Source organism: Opisthocomus hoazin, chromosome 21 (genome assembly GCF_030867145.1).
Source record: "Opisthocomus hoazin isolate bOpiHoa1 chromosome 21, bOpiHoa1.hap1, whole genome shotgun sequence".
NCBI classification, from domain to species: Eukaryota; Metazoa; Chordata; class Aves; order Opisthocomiformes; family Opisthocomidae; genus Opisthocomus; species Opisthocomus hoazin.
The window spans coordinates 9,623,744-9,640,274 of record NC_134434.1 but is presented as its reverse complement, the minus strand read 5'-3'; the positions used below and the strand labels follow the sequence as shown (position 1 = coordinate 9,640,274).

Sequence of the window (16,531 nt, the reverse complement as noted above, 5' to 3'; positions counted from 1 at the left end):
AGACCTGTTGGCAGATGTGTGCATATGACCGAATTCTCCTGGAGGCACAATTCAAGGTGGAGGTTGCTGTCGCCCCTTAGGGTACACGCACTTCTCTCACCTATGTTAAACCAGTCGTGGATTGGTGGTGGGTTTTGAGTTTCAGAGTTCCTAACTGACTGCAGGTGGCAGAACACTGTAGGTTGATCACAAACCAATATTTTCAGACTGATGGAATGATCAGCCATGAAGTTTCAGGAGAAGACTGTTGTTTGTGTCTCTCTTTTGCAGTTCCTGCTGGTTTTCAGCCAAAGGAGAGTTTAGTGTTTAACGAATGAGGAGAGCAAGAAGAGAGAAACAGCATTTCCGAGAGGTTTCCAGGTAGTGACTGACACCTACCTTTTAAGCGTTGAACTCCTACACTGCATGGGGGGTTCTCATTTTCATGTTGTGATCTACCTGCACCATGACAGATAAGCTCTAAATAGAGAATGCTTTTATAGTATAAAACCATGCAATCAGATGCAGAAATACCAAAATAAATGAAGTTAAACTATGAAGTGTAGTAATTCCAATCACATTCTTGCTTATCAATTCAGTATGCTAATGCTATGTTTCATGCCTGGTGTAGTCCTCCTTAAGTACTCTTTTAGTGAAGTCTGTGGACTTACACGAGGATCAGTTTGAGCTGGTGCCTCTCAAAAAAGTCAAACCAAATATAATTAGTGTTGTTGATGATGATGAAGAATATTCCCACACCACCACTTTGAGAAGGATCACCTGTTGTGCTGCTTTACTGAAAGCTGTACTCAGTAGGAGGTGAACTTGCTGAAACGGAGTTCACAAGGGATTGAAGGCTTTGCCTCGCAAGTGGGGGTGGCTGTGCCGATCCCCCCTCCGCCCCTCCAGCTGTGCTTGCTGTGGGAAGTTCCACGGCAGGGATGGCTCCACTGCTCTGAGGCAGCTGCTGGGTTTTGCCAGTTCTGTTGCGACTATTGTGAGTACGTAAAGGTGAATCGATGGCACTGCGATGTGCACAACCACAGCCTGTGGCAGTTCAGTGTCAGGCACAGGAGCCTCCAGGGTGGACAGCCCACCCCAGGAGCGGGTGCTGTCCCTGCGAGGGGGGTGAGCAGTCCCTCTGCGTGAGGCGGCTGCGATTCAGAGCCACCTCAGCCACCCAGCTCTAAAGTCGGCAGTCTGTAGTTCTTGGCCGTGTGACTGGATGGTACCTCTTCGTTTCCTGGTAGCTTTCCTGTTTCATCACTTCTTGGGAAACAGCATCGCTATTTCCTGTAGGGGTGAAAAGTTGCTAAACCTCTCCCACTAAGAATTCTTTTTTTTTTTTCTTTTTTTAATTGGCGCCCAATATTGAGAAAAAGCACCACGAGTCCAAGTCATAGGTGAAAAAAATGACCCCTGTTCTTGATAGTTGTTGTAAAGTGTTTTGTTTTATGTATGTTTTTAACAGAAGTCAATTGCTCAGGTTCTTGCTCTGCACTCGGCAACACTTTTTAAACCGTTGTATTATAATAAAAGGGAAAGACCACCCACAGCTTTTTTTGGCTATTATATATGAAAAAATGGTGTGCCAGAAGCCCTCTTGCCCTTAGTCCACTGCCTCTCTGCCCTGTGCTCTTGCAGAGAAACAGCTCCTGCCTTTTCCTCCAGGACAAAGTAATCCTCACAACAGGGCAGAGCAGCTTTGGAGGTGTGGTTCCACCTCCGACCTGCTCAGTGATCACAGGGACAACTCAAAGCAGAAGATACTGCTGTGGATAACACATATTTAAAGCAACTCTCAAAAAAATTTATCTCCCACCTCCATTTTTTTGATTTCCTGGGACTTGCCTCATTTAAGAAACAGAAACTTACCATCACCTGGTTTTATTGTTCATTTTCTCAGAAGAAAAGTGCCGTGTGAGAAGGGAAGAGGCATTGACCCCGTGAGGAATCCCACCAGAAAGCGAAGTGCTTGCAGCGGTTCCGGGCCGATGTCCCCCTGCCCAGGCCTGGGTCCATGCCACGCATCGGCTTTGGGTGAGAGCACCCAGCTTTTGGGGGGTTCGGAAACGTTAAAGCTCATCTCTCTTCCCTGCCCTCGAGACCACCACCCTAAAACCATTACATGTGGGACCGGTTCCCGGTTTGAGCAGCCACCGTGACCGCCCTTGCCGGCTTCTGGCCGTTCACCGCCCGAGCCCCGCCAGCCCCGCCAGGGGGCGGCAGAGCGGCGCGGCACCGGAAGGCGGCGGCGGGCCGGGCCGGGCCGGGGCGGCTCGGCCGGAAGTGCCGGCGGGGCGGGCGCACGCGGAGGCCGCCGAGCCCTCGCCGCCATGGCGGAGCGCATCGAGCAGCGGCTGGAGGACCGCGTTCCGGAGCTGGAGCAGCTGGAGCGGGTCGGGCTCTTCACGCGCAGGGAGGTCAGGTGAGGTGGCTGGCGGCGGCGGGACTGGGTGCCCAGCGAGAGGCTGGCGCCGCTCGCTGACTCGCGTTCCCGCAGGGCCGTCCTGAGGAAGGCCTCGGCGCTGGAGTACAAGATACAGCGGAGAGCGCTGCGGAAAGAGGATTTCATTAATTACATTCAGGTGGGCTGTACTGGCTAGCAGAGCGTGCTGCCTCGCGTTGTAGCAGTGACGGGGTTTTGCAGTGACCCACGCAGGGCCGCTTCGTGAGGCCTCTCTCCGCAGACGGCCGGCCTGTTCAGCAGGTCGGGAGCGGGCCGTTAGCACGCAGTCCTTGTCCAGACACAGCAGAACAGGAACCGTGGCCAGGAGTTGGTGCCTGAGTTTGGGATGAGGGAGGCTTCTTTCTGCCTCTTCTCTGAGAGAGAAGAAACTGTCCTATAGTTCATTTCTACAGAGACCCCAGTTCCCTGATGTGCTGTGCAAGTTGTAGTTAAGTGTGGCTAATCTGTTGTGGTGCTAGAAGTTTGGCTTGTGCATTACGATTCCAGGAATATGGAGTGCTCACAGCTCAGGTCTGAAGTATCATGTGCAATACAAACACTCAAGTTTGCTTTCAGTCAGCCATAGAAATGTAGTGATCTGGCTGAAAAATTGTTGCTTGTGTTTTCCTGGATGTAATTTTTATTGTCCGCTTGATTAGCTATAGAAAACTTGCTCTGTATTTTTTTTGTTACTGTTATGTGTCTCTTCATTTGGTTTTAAATGTTTGTTTCTTCCCATTGTAGTACGAAATTAATCTGCTGGAACTGATCAAGAAAAGAAGAGCAGTAAGTTTGTCAAATATTTAGAGTGCAAAATACTTTATGCCAGCTTTTCTGTTGTAATAAAATTAATACTTTTTTTTCTCCAGCGTATTGGATATTCATTTAAGAAGGATGAAATTGAGAAATCCATACTGCATAGAGTCCACAGCCTCTTCAACCGTGCTATAGGAAAATGGAAAGTAAGTTTGTTTCTTTCGTGTGTATTGTTGCATTGGAAAATACCCTTTTGCTATGTAATGATGTAAAAATTAATCCAGCTATCACTGCCACCAAATATTTGCAATAACAAGAATGTAAAAGAAAAACTAAGTTGACATTTGGTCTTACGGTTAGCAATAGCCTAGAAGTAGATCATTCGTATCAGATGTTTTTTGTACACAAACAATATTGTATCCTTTCTGAGTCATTAGTCCTCAACTATCTTGAGAGAAGTATTCCCATGTAAGTTTGGTCTGTCTGTTTGCATGGGCTAGAAACAGAATGAAAAGAACTTTCAGGTGCTTTGGGGAAAGATTGTTGTGGTACATCTAATGGCAAAGCTTAAATGAGGTGCCTCAGGAACCATGACAGTGACCTCTCTGAGTTCACTGTGACACAGGTTTAATTGGAGAAGCTGTGAGAGTGTGTCTTGAAGTGGGAGGGTGTTTTTTTTCCAACCTTTTGCAGGAATTTGAAGAAGGGGGTGGGGGGGGGAGTTTGAGATTCAAAATTCTACATGTCAAGTTGTTGTACCAAGGGTGTATTGTTTGCTTGTCAATGTGCAAGTGATTTTGTGCTTGCGTTATTGTAAGGGTGATTCTCTTCCCCTTGCATTTCCAACAGGAAGATGTCCAGCTTTGGCTTTCACATGTTGCTTTTTGCAAGCAGTGGGTGAGTTTTCAAAATGCTAACCTTAACCTGATTCAAGATGCTGGATTGGTGTGTAATCAGACATTGGGAACCTGAATTACAAGACAAGGGTGCAAACTTAACTGGCACATGCTGTAATACTGTAATAATGTTGATAGTATTATTGCAGCTGCCTGGGATTTTCACTGATGTATGCAAATGTAGAATTTGAGTCAGAATGAATTAATGTGAAATTTGGTGCTTGTAGGTGGCAAAGGCAAGGCTGATTGTGTTGAATCTGGAGTCCCATTTGGCTTGGGAGAATCGTAATACTGGTTATACCTTCTCTAGAATGAATGGTTCACCTGTCTGTGAAATGTGATTTTGTTCCAAATGTTTCTTACAGTGGCTATGCTGAAAAGTATAGTTGTGCCAATTCTGTACCTCATGAACTTAGCTGTGCAAGTTTTTACATTGTTATTAGAGTTCAGTCATTGTCCTTCCTCTACTGAAGAAGGTGATCTTGTTACAGTAATGCAAATAGGCAAAGAAAAATGCAGTCTTTACCTCAAAAGCGGTCATTGAGGCTGGGTTTGAGACTTAGGCAACATTTCTGTTAGCTGTGTAATCTGTTAGCTAACTCAATCAGAAAGGATTGAGTTAACTATGCTAATCATAGAGTAGTTCGGGTTGGGAGGGACCTTTAAAGGCCATTTAGTCCACCCCCGTGCAGTAAGCAGGGACATATCCAACTGGATCAGGTTGCTCAGAGCCTCGTCCAACCTGACCTTGAATGTTTCCAGCGATTGGGCATCAACCACCTCTCTGGGCACCCTGTGCCAGTGCCTCACCACCCTCACTGTAAGAAATTTTTTCCTTATATCTAGTCTAAACGTACCCTCTTCCAGTTTAAAGCCAGTACTCCTTGTCCTGTCACGGCATGGCCTTGTAACAGGTCCCTCTCCAGCTTTCTTGCAGGCCCCTTCAGGTACTGGCAGACTGCTCTAAGGTCTCCCCGCAGCCTTCTCTTCTCCAGGCTGAACAGCACCAGCTCTCTGAGCCTTTCCTCATAGGAGAGGTGCTCTAGCCCTCAGATCATTTTTGTGGTCCTCCCTCTGGCCCTCCTTCAGCAGGTCCAGATCTGTCCTGTGCGGAGGGCTCCAGAGCTGGATGCAGGACTCCTGGGGGGTCTCACCAGAGCGGAGCAGAGGAGCAGAATCCCCTCCCTCCCCACGCTGCTTTTGGTGCAGCCCAGGATATGGTTGGCCTTCTGGGTTGCGAGCGTATATTGTTGGCTCGTAATCTAGTCTGGTAACATTTTAAAGCTGGTCAATATTGAACCAATATGAGAAACTTTCTACTGAAGATGAAATAGCAGAGAAATAACTTTTCCAGTACAACTGCGTTACAGCTTGTAACTCTGCATAAAGAAACTTTGGTGCTAGTGATACAAGCCAGTACTAGAGTTGGTAAAACAGAACTTCTTTTACAGAATGCAAAACATCAACTTAGTAAGGTGTTTTCTTCCATGTTGGCCATTCATCCTAATAAACCAGGTACGTAAAATAATGGTGAGTGCTGCATAAATGACTGAGTGGATTGTATAGTGTTGGTTTAAGTTCTTACAGATCTCAGTTCAAGGTATTGGGGTAAAAGTTCCTACTCTCTTTTCTTTGCCTTGCTGCTGCTTTAGAGAGAAGGGCTCTGACAGGGATTGTGCTGAGCAAGCAAAAGGTGTTGTGAAGGAGGAGTCCCCACGGTCTGAAGCACCGTTTCCCAGGTAGCCTGGGGACCAGGGAAATGTTTCAGACGTAGGAGATGTTGAATACTCATGGCTGCTTTTTGGCTTTGGAAGATGTCAAGGTACATCATTGGATCTGTAGTTATACCAGATTAAACTCCTTGGATCTACTTAGCTTTTAGTCCTCTAGCTCCGGTTTACATGGGATGTAATCATTCTTATTCCATTGCTGAGCTCATGGATTATGTTGGGGTGGGTATATCAAACAAAAACAACCTCTGCATCCTGGTGAGTAGCTTCAGAATGGATTTTCATGATCAGCCAATTGTTTTGCCTTCAGATGAATTTATTTGTAACATCTGTTGCAGAACTTTGGATCATGGCAGCAAAATGGGAAATGGAGACACAACTCTCGTCAGAAAGTGCTAGGCACTTGTTCCTTCGTGCTTTGCGCTTCCATCCAGAGTGCCCAAAACTTTATCAAGAAGTGAGTTCCTGATTTTCTTCTATGACTATTTATTTGGTGAGTCAGAGCAGATCAGTCCAGCATATTTCTCAGATCAGTCTGAAAAAACTGAAAAAAAACTTGTTTCCCAACCAGTGGGAAATTTGGTCAAAAAGATTAAAAAAACAACCCAAAAACCAAACAACAAAAACTTGGTACTGGTAGCATTTTTTAGTTGTTTCGCAAATCCTGTGTTTATGTACACAGAGAATTTTACACTGTTTATAGATAAATGTGTTAGAGTTCCCTTTTAAAGTACGGTAAGTTCTGCTGGGACATAGTTCTCTGGGTTAGGTCTGGCATCCCTAGCCTGTGCTAGGGTTTAAAGAATGACTAGAAAGTGGTAATTTCTATGTGTGGGAGATTTCTGAGTCAGTATGTAGGGCAGATAGCTATATGCACAAACCTTTAAAACCTGAGGCTCTTAGACGTGGGTGGGATGTTGGCAAAGTCCGGATATGTAGCTCCTCAGAGCATTTGTGGACTTGGATGTTTTATGGTTTATCCCCACCCCAGAATCACTTCATTTTATTCTCTCTCTTGCAGTATTTCAGAATGGAGCTGATGCATGCTGAAAAACAGAGGAGGGAAAAGAAGGAATTTGAACGAGCAAAAATGGACTTGGTAGGTCAGCTAAACTAACTTAAGAGATACTGTCTGCTCGCGTATCACGCATTTGAACGTGTAGTTTCAAGGGATCTGTATTAATGGTTTGTTTGAGAACAGCTTAGAGAAAGCTTTTGTTCGTATCCTGTGCCTGTGTTAAGCTTTTCAAGTGTTGGCTGATGCTCAGCTCAAATACTTCATATGTAGATTTTTCTTTAGATTTGTAAAGTGTTTTGTTACATTCCCCAGTTTGAAAGCTAATAGTAATTTCTGGAAAGGAATAGTTAAACTTAATGTCTCTTACTTCTTTATATCTGACTTGTGCAAATTGGATAAAGACAGATGAAGAAAAACATTAGCATCATCTGATGTTTTTTTCTATGTTTGCAAAAATGGTAGCTGAGAGAGGAAAACAATTTATTCGGTGATGTTATGCTTGATATTGCAGCGGGAATTCAATTATTCTGAAGAGATTCTCGGTGGGGAAATGGCTCGCATAATCTACAGGGAAGCTGCTCAGAAAATTAAAGGTGATTTAACGTTTCTTGTGCTTATTCAATAGGAAAATTGTCGCCTGTAACTCAGCTCTCCAGTAGGTCATACAGATAGACTTAGGTCCAGTGTACACACTAACATACTTTCAGCTATACCATTTCTTCAGTAGAACCTAGATAATGCCAAAGTACAAAGTAATAGTGCTGGTAGTTCTGATTTCGTAACTGTTCTGCAGGCTGACACATCTTCCAGTACAACAGCTTTTGGGATGAAGTGGCATAGGTGCTGGGCTTAGTGTCAAGACGTGTTTGTTTAAAAAAACAAAGGGAGGACAGTTCAGAATTGCACACCTTTTTTGCTTTGTTGTTCAGTAATCAGCTAGCACTAGGGACAGAGAAGTAAGATCAGACTAATGATAAGACAGGTTAGATGATTGGTAAAATCCACCCATTTTATTGAGTTGGGTAAAATATTGGAACACTGAGATTTATGAAAAAGAAAAGAGTATCTGTCTAGGCACTTAAATGTTATCTGTGTCTTGACAAAAGCTTACAAAGATACAGACATGCAAAGCGTGCAATGGGTGTAATACTTCACTTGGTAGCTTTTTTCCTCCTCTTGAAATGTAGGTGTTGAGTTCCATCTGGCTGTGCTTTCTATTGCAAACCTCTTTGATTTTACCCAAGATTTGCAAAAAGAAATTCTTGAAAGGTAAGGTATAGCTTTGTTGTTTTTTTTATTTTGTTTTGTTTTTTAAAAAAAAATCTCATAACTTCTGTGGTTTATAATGGGTTGACAGGTTAACAACTAAAGGCTGTTCTTCTAGGGGAGTAGAATGTTAAGGCCTATGGGAAATCCTTTCAGAAAAACAAAACATGGGGCAAGCATGCTCTTTAGAAAAGGATACTTGTATCTAACTTCAGAAAAGGCTTTGAGAAGCTGCTTAGAAAAATTTAGGTAAAATACAGTTGTTGCTGAATAATTACTACGCTTAGTTTCCATAAATTTACTGCAGGAACTGTGGATTTTCCTAGTGTACTTTGTGGTTCTTTTGCATCTTTAGTTTCTGCAGTTGTTCCTCTCTCGAAAGAAAGCTCTCTCTCGAAAGCTTCCTGTCTATTTTGTGCTATTACTGGAGAATATCCATATTAAATAAAAAACCTTAATAGGCTAATATTTTGTCTTGTGGAAAGGTAAAATGTGTTTTCTCTGGCATTCGGTTACTCAGAAACTAAGTAATGTACCAATATAACAACGCTTCTAAACATACCTGCCAAATGGTAGTTGTGGGGTGTTACAGACATGGTGCGTTCAGTTTGCAGACCAAGTATGCTGACAGCCCTCTTATGTGGGACTACATGGCCCGTCGTGAGCTGGAGCTGGGGTCCCTGCAGTCCACAGAACACACCACGAAACAGATGAAAGTGTCTGAAATGACCCAGAGAGAGGAACGGTGCTGCGCGGTCTTTGAAGAGGCTGTGAGAGCAGTTGCAACAGGTGAAATATTCTGCTGCATTTTAACATTTTTTCCTGGTATTTAGCATACTGTATACTGTGAAAGGTTCAAAGTAGGTGTTGGCAGGCTCTACCATACCTGACAGAGGGCAAGCAGTTTTTAGATGCCACCTTTTATGGATCTTTATTATGTGTTATTTGGATTATTTTCCAATGCATTCATGCTGTCAAAGGAGCTGCTTAGAATCATAGAATGGTAAGGGTTGGAAGGGACCTTAGAGATCATCTGGGTCTAACCCCCCTGTCATGAGCAGGGACATCTTCCACCAGACCAGGTTGCTCAGAGCTCCATCCAACCTGGCCTTGAGCCCTGCCAGGGAGGGGGCAGCCACAGCTTCTCTGGGCAACCTGGGCCAGTGTTTCACCACCCTCATGGGGAAGAATTTCTTCCTGATATCTAATCTAAATCTGCCTGCTTTTAGTTTACAGCCATTCCCCCTTGTCCTGTCACTACACACCCTTGGGAAAAGTCGCTCTCCATCCTTCCTGTAGGCCCCTTTAGGTACTGGCAGGCTGCTCTAAGGTCACCCCAGAGCCTTCTCTTCTCCAGGCTGAACAGCCCCAACTCCCTCAGCCTGTCCTCGTAGGAGAGGTGCTCCAGCCCTCGGATCATCTTTGTGGCCTCCTCTGGACCCGCTCCAACACATCCATGTCCTTCTTATGTTGGGGGCTCCAGAGCTGGACACAGAACTCCAGGTGGGGTCTCAGGAGAGTGGAGTAAAGGGGCAGAATCCCCTCCCTCGCCCTGCTGGCCACGCTTGTCTTGATGCAGCCCAGGATATGGTTGGCTTTCTGGGCTGCAAGCGCACATTGCCAGCTCATGTTGAGCTTCTTGTCCACCAGTACCCCCAAGTCCTTCTCCTCAGGGCTGCTCTCAAGCCACTCTCTGCCCAGCCTGTGCTTGTGTTTGGGATTGCCCCGACCCACGTGCAGGACCTTGCACTTGGCCTTGTTGAAGTTCATGCAGTTTACGCAGGCCCACCTCTCCAGCCTGTCAAGGTCCCTCTGAATGGCATCCCTTCCCTCCAGCGTGTCAACCACACCACACAGCTTGGTGTCGTCGGCAGACTTGCCGAGGGTGCTCTCAGTTTCAGCACTTAGCTGAAAGTGCTTTTTGTTGTTTGCTTGCTTTTATTAATGTGACTTAACCAGTGAGGAGAATAGAAGACCACAGAAGAATAGAGGTTTGGGAGTTACAAGTAGAGAAAATATCCTAAATAAAGGAAACCTGTAGAACTCAAGTATATTGCTGGTTAGCTGTGAGGAAGCCATGTTTCTGAGTTGCCAGTGGAGTGGGTATCCAAATTCAGCATCTGGCATTGTCCTTCATCTCAAAGGAGGCTCTCGAGGGACTATCTGTGGAGCAGGCTCAAACTTGCTGCTTATATAGCCTTTGATGTCAGACAGACGAAGGATTTTCTTGACGGCCTTTGAGTGTCATCACTCTTGCAGGTCCATTGAAAACTCCAGGCACTAAACATTAATTGTGACAGCATGGGCTGAAGCCTCAGCTGAACTAAGATCTTGATGCTCTTTAGAAGAAGTTACTGTCTGCAGCTTATACTGGGCAGCCATTTTTAAGTGTTAATATTATAAACATAGGGCCTCTTTTACAATACAACATTTTAAAATGAAGTTGGCATTAACACTTAGTGCTTGGATTCCCTATAGTCCTTAAAGACAAATATTTGTGCTTACTGTTGTGATTCTATGAAGTGTGATGATATGCTTTTGATTCTACAGAGGACATGTGGAAATGCTACATCACTTTTTGCTTAGAGAGGTATAACAGGAAAACCAACAGTGAAGAATTAAAGCAGAAGGTAAAAGCTTATTAGGAAATCATATTAGCAAATAATCCCTATTTTCACTGACTTCTGTAATCTATCAGACATAGAGCAAATGTATTTTCATAATTCATCAGAAATAGTTACTTGTGGCCATTGTTAAAAATCATTTAGTCTCTGAGGGGATCACTTTTTACTCAGGCATACATGTGGCCTGTCTGAACATGAAGAATTTGGGCATAAACCAGCCTGGTCAGTAAAGTGCAGTGACTTCTCTGGGTGGAAGTTAAGAGTGCAAAGTTGTCAATGTGCACTGACAGTCCTGCAAACCTGTGCTTGTTCAAAGAAAAGGATGAAATAAAATGACTCTTGCAAATGAGTCTGTGTAAAGTTTGGTGCTGGCACACTGGTACCTTAGTTATGCACATATGCTTGAGTGTGACTCAGTGAATTAACTAATCATTCTGTGCAGTCTGATTGCCTGTTAATACTGTAAAAAAGACGTTGCTATGTTGTTCTTTTGCTCCTCATGGAAGAAGTGTAATTCAAATGCTTAAATTTCCCCTGTGTCTTAGAATGTGTGCAGGTACCTAAAGCATTAGATATGTAACTTTTATTGAATTTCAGTGACATAGTGGTACCCTAATCTACTGGGCTTCTTTTAATGCTGGGATCTGCTGTATGCAGGAATAATGCTTATTTTCTTTACTTTTTCTTCTCTGTTGGTTCTAGAGGCTGGAGAGGACTCTGAGTGTGTTCAACAAAGCCCAAGAGTCCAGTTTGCTGGCAGAGACTCTCTATAAGCAGTGGGTAAGAGCTGACACAGAAAAATAGATTCTGAGACTGTCCTGCATTGCTTGCGTGCCTGTCTTTAACGTTTTGAGTAGATAGAAAGATGGGCGATATTTTGATCAAGGCCTTGCTTTTTAACAAGGTATTACAAATCTCTCATGGTGATTAGCTGTATCTGCTGGGTTTTAGCTTCAACTGCTACTGGAGTCCAACTGCTTTGAGAGGGCTACGGAGGTGGCAGAAGCTGCAACTAAGCGCTTCAGCCTGTCAGTGGAAACATGGCAGATGAGGCTGCAGGTGCTGATCCAACTGAAGAGCGGCGATGTGACCCAGTGTTTTGAAGAAGCTGTTAAACGTGTGAAATCTAAGGTCTGTGCTGGTTTTATAGACTTGCATGCATTGGTCTTAGACAGGAAACCTGTGATTTTTTTTTTTTTTTTTTTTTTTTACCCTTTACAAGGCATTCAAAGTCCCTAACCATTTTTAAGGTCAGAAATAAGAACTTGGCATTTCACATGCACATTGCATTCAGGAGCATTAGGGAATTACAAATTCCCTTCATATTCACAGTTTTAAAGTCTGAATGCTGACAAGTGACATTTTGCATACCCTTCTAGCAGTCAGTTGGTATTCTTTGTGTCTTACTTGAAAAACGTGTTTCCTTTTTACTGTCCTGATATACTGTTTGCTTGTCTGGTATTTCAATCCTTGAATCAGCTGTGTGCTCTCATACTGTTCCATTTTAAACCCTGGGCACAAGGATTGAGGAGAGGAAACAAGGAGTGATTGTTTCTTTCCTCCTTGCTGTTCTCAGAAGTTACCTTTGTACTGCAGGGTTCAGTGTTGCAGAAGAACTTGTCTCTCATCGCTGGCAACATGTCTTGCAGCTGTCTATCTAAGTAGTAGTGAGCAAGGCAACAAGAAGCGATTTCAGTGTGCAGTTCAAAGTTGTCTTTCTAGGAGCTATGTCTACAGGACATTTTTTTTAAGGCATTTTTAAAATACAGAATCTGGTGGATGTTCTGCTGTCTGTTTCTGTAAATCAGAGTCACTATATTTCAGTAATTTGGTTTGTCTGCTTACCTTGTAGGGCACTTTGCCATTGTGGACCCTGTGGGTGGAATGGAGCGAAGGCACGAACAGCAAGGAAGACACAGAAGCTCTCTACCAGGTACTTAGCTAATAGAAATCCCCGCATTGACAACATAAAGCATGTTTCAGGTAGAAGCTTGAATTTAGTTGTTTGTAGAGCATTGTAAAACCCTTTGCATGAAGGATGTTAGGGAAATGCCAGTTGCCAGCTGTATGGAATATTAGAGGAGACCTTTATCTCAGGTTACAAATAATATTCTGATTCGAAAAATACTGGATGCGTTACCTAATGCTGTCTTTCAGACATCATTTGGGATGCTTTTGTTCAGTACTTTGTCTCACTTATGAGATCTGCTTTATGTCAGATGCCTAATTAGGGAGAAGGTACTATTTCATGGAACCATAGAATGGTTTGGGTTGGAAGGGACCTTTAAAGGCCATCCAGTCCAACCTCCCTGCAATGAGCAGGGACATCTGCAACTGGATCAGGTTGGTTTTTTCTCCCTTGTTGCCTTTTAGTTTTGACTTATGTGGTTTGTTTGTTTTTTTTCTTTTAAACTTGCAGAGATCCTTACATGCCACAACTCCTGCTGAATCTGTGACTATGAAAGAAAAGTATCTTGACTGGACTTACAGAAGTGGTGGTTATAAAAAAGTTAAAAGAATCTTTACCAGGTGACAAATAAAACCTTCAAACCTTAATTTTTTTAGGGCATATGTTAAAAGGCTTGAAGTCTAAAGTTACTTTTGTTTTCACTTCAGCCTGTGTGAAAATCGTCCATTTTCACTTGACTTCTTCAGGAAGATGATCCAAATAGAAAAGGAGCAGGTAAGTTGTTGAATATCCAGTAGTGCCTGGTATTTGTAAAATATACTTCCAACTTTGGATTTAAATAGGAAAAGGGGGCTTATGAGTAGTGTCATTAGTTTGTGATCAGTTCATATTTGTGTTCTAAACTTGATTCATAGCATGTTATACAAAACCAAGTGCCATGGTGACTAATCTTTGGCAGTGTGCGTGTAATTGCCATGACACTCTCTCTCTTTGTAAGAATCTAATCAAGCTGCAGATTCACTTCTGTGCAAAATAAATGGCCTTTTAATACCTTCCTGTGTTAGGAATCCTGCAAAGTGCTTCATCTGAGAGAATACTATGAACGTGCCTTGAGAGAGTTTGGTTCAACAGATTGTGGTAAGGAGATTTTATTTATTTATTTATTCATTCAGTGCTGCCTCTTTTATTTCCCTCCATTTTGAAAGGCAGCTGTTTGTTCTACCTTTGTGACTGCTGTCATGTGGAGTGGGGCTTGCTTCTTTTGTGCCATTAAGTGCATGACACTGCAATGACCCTTCACTTGCAGTCCAGGGATGGCTTCAGCAGAACTAATAACAAATAAGGTTTTGACACTGGCTGGTGTAAGAGGTGCATATCACCTTTAATTTGGATTGGCATGCAGTATGGAGCTATGTTTTTATGATCAAGATGTCTGTAGTATTCCTTTTAAGAAAGTAACAGCTCATTATTGCTAGATTATTTATTAAGACATCAGTGTTCCATCTGGGAATAGAACCCAGGCTTTTGGTTTGCAAGGGGCAGGGGGTTGTAGCTTCACAAAGCAAACCTCACGGCACAAACACTAAGGACACTTTCAAAAAGAGAGTTTCTAGGTTAGGGTTGGTATGTTTGTTAAGTAATACCAAATCAAAATGTAAATGGAACTTCTGTTTTTCTTTTAAAGATCTCTGGCTGGATTATATCAAAGAGGAGCTAAATCATCCCCAAGGCAAACCAGAAAACTGTGGGAGCATTCACTGGCGAGCTATGAAGATGCTGCAGGGAGACCTGGTGGAAGACTTTGTTTCCAAATACACTTTATTGCAAACTGGACATTTATGAAAACCTATAAGTAGTTACAACATGAAAATGTGGATTTTTTGTTAACTTCTTTGTACAAAGGTAAATATTTGCCTGGATCATATTAAAATGTACCTTCTTTGCATTCTTTTATACATGGAGAAAAAAAAATCATCTGCCCCATTGCGGTTGTTTCTAATGTTGCGTCTGCCAGTAGCAAGTTCAAGTGCGCAGTTAGAGGAGAAAGCAAAGGCATCTCTGAGAGCATTCTTTGTTGAGACTTTTGAGAGCAAACTCTTCCTCCTGCCAAAACATTCAGATAGAATAATCATAATGCATCGGCTTTTACACTCTGGAAAGCTAATATTACAGCACATAAATGCAAAAACACCCCGTGGAAACTACACCTGTGGGAGATCTTCGTATCATAATAAGTTGAATAATGAAATGTGGAACACCGGAGAAACAATCTGTAAAATGATGGTATTTATTGTTTCCTAACCTTGAAATCATCTGTAATCCTCTTTTCAAAACAAAAAAAATCTCTGCAACTACCTTGCTTTGGTGTTTGCATCCTAAGCTGTAATTCTGGGACTATGAACTGTAGAGGGGAGCTGAGATCTGTTAGAGACATCCCTGATGGACAGTAGAAAGTTCTGATCTGCTGTTCAACTTTGTGTCCACAGTGCCTGAAAAATGGATAACAGTTTTTCGAGACAGTGCTGTCCTTGGCTGTTGGCAGAGCCCCGTTTTCCCATGTCAAACCTATTAACTCAGCACAACTGTCATCCTCGGGCCAATAGAAGGTGCTTGGGGAAATACAGGAACATGCAGCAATAGTTCCTTTATAGAATTTCCCAGTGACTGAATGGTGACATCATGACAGCGCAGAAAAATATTTCTTTAAAATTTTTCACACAATTAGAAACTGCAGCTCCTCTCAAGCAACAAATTCCAGTAACTTTTGACTCACCGTAAGGAAGGTTTGGAGCAACAGCCTCTTAGATTGCTACTTCTGTGGCATCTGAAGTGCGTCCTGCTTTGTCTTTCTCAAGCTTTCAGCCTAGCTGTCTTCTGGTTCTCCGCTGTCTTTTGTCTGGCATTGTGCTTTCCTGCCACTAATCACTCCTCTTGCACCCTGACTGTCCTTTTTATGTTACTCCCTCCCTAAATTGCTTGTTTTGCTGCTTCAGTTGCACAACAAAAAGCTTTTAAGTGCGATAGGACGAGAGGCAATGGCCTTAAGCTGCATCAGGGGAGGTTTAGATTGGATATTAGGAAAAATTTCCTTGCTGAAAGAGTGGTCAGGCATTGGAACAGGCTGCCCAGGGAGGTGGTGGGGTCCCCATCCCTGGAGGGGTTCAAAAACCATGTAAGTGTGGCACTTCGGGATATGGTTTGGCTTGCATGGTGGTGTTGGGTTGATGGTTGGACTTGATGATCTTAGAGATCTTTTCCAGCCCATGATTCTGTAAGTATGGGGTTTTGGGTTTTTTTTGTTGTTGTTTTTGGGTTTTTTTTAAGTTAAGCAAAGCTGAGGACTCCACAATTTCTGTATGTGGGCCCTTTTTCTTTACTTGTTCTGGCTCCTTACAGAACTTTTCCACTCACTTCACTTGCAGCACCTTTGGGAGATGCACTGCTCCCGAGAGCCTGTTCAGTGACACCAGCTCACGAAGCACTGGAAGGATCCGTGCAGCACTGGTGCTTCCCTCTCTTTGTGCTTTCTCTGAGCATGCTGCTACCACAAGGCCTAAAGGACATTGTCACCTTTTGGCAAAATTAAAAAGCCACAAAGCCTGGGGAGGCATTGATGCTTTATTTACAGCTTCACGAGTGTAAAGGTGTTTTCTCACAGCCCTGATGTCTGTTTCTCTGCCTTTTTTCTTGATTGCTAGTTTCTGTATCAAGTCAGGCTGTTTTCCTCTCTTGCTGGACGCGATTTCCAGGAGCAGTGAAGAAAGTCACTGGTTTGCGTTCACACGGCAGCGGCGGGCCCCGAGGGCTGAGGGGCGCGGGAGGCGGCGGCGCGGTCCGCACCGAGGCCGACCGGGAGGCGGCGGCGCGGCCCGCACCGAGGCTTCTGTGGAAGCAGCCGCCCCCC

General features: G+C 43.7%; 1 protein-coding gene across 1 annotated transcript; it reads left to right on the top strand.

Moving 5' to 3' along the window:
- Nucleotides 1–2,274: 2,274 nt before the first annotated feature.
- On the top strand, nt 2,275–14,580 carry UTP6 (UTP6 small subunit processome component). The gene is made up of 19 exons (XM_075441040.1): nt 2,275–2,407; nt 2,483–2,567; nt 3,173–3,214; nt 3,298–3,390; nt 4,034–4,081; nt 5,532–5,595; nt 6,149–6,267; nt 6,832–6,909; nt 7,340–7,421; nt 8,016–8,097; nt 8,702–8,883; nt 10,645–10,724; nt 11,421–11,498; nt 11,670–11,849; nt 12,571–12,651; nt 13,138–13,247; nt 13,335–13,401; nt 13,692–13,764; nt 14,312–14,580. Exons 1-19 carry the CDS (start codon nt 2,316–2,318, stop codon nt 14,467–14,469), a joined length of 1,794 nt encoding a protein of 597 aa, XP_075297155.1. The 5' UTR covers nt 2,275–2,315; the 3' UTR covers nt 14,470–14,580.
- Nucleotides 14,581–16,531: the final 1,951 nt, after the last annotated feature.

Excerpts from the sequence above, each read along its gene's own strand:
- UTP6 (XM_075441040.1), top strand. The coding sequence starts at position 2,316 with ATGGCGGAGCGCATCGAGCAGCGGCTGGAGGACCGCGTTCCGGAGCTG. Across the intron at positions 2,408-2,482 it reads TTCACGCGCAGGGAGGTCAG|GGCCGTCCTGAGGAAGGCCT; the intron begins GTGAGGTGGCTG and ends GCGTTCCCGCAG. Across the intron at positions 8,098-8,701 it reads CAAAAAGAAATTCTTGAAAG|TTTGCAGACCAAGTATGCTG; the intron begins GTAAGGTATAGC and ends TGGTGCGTTCAG.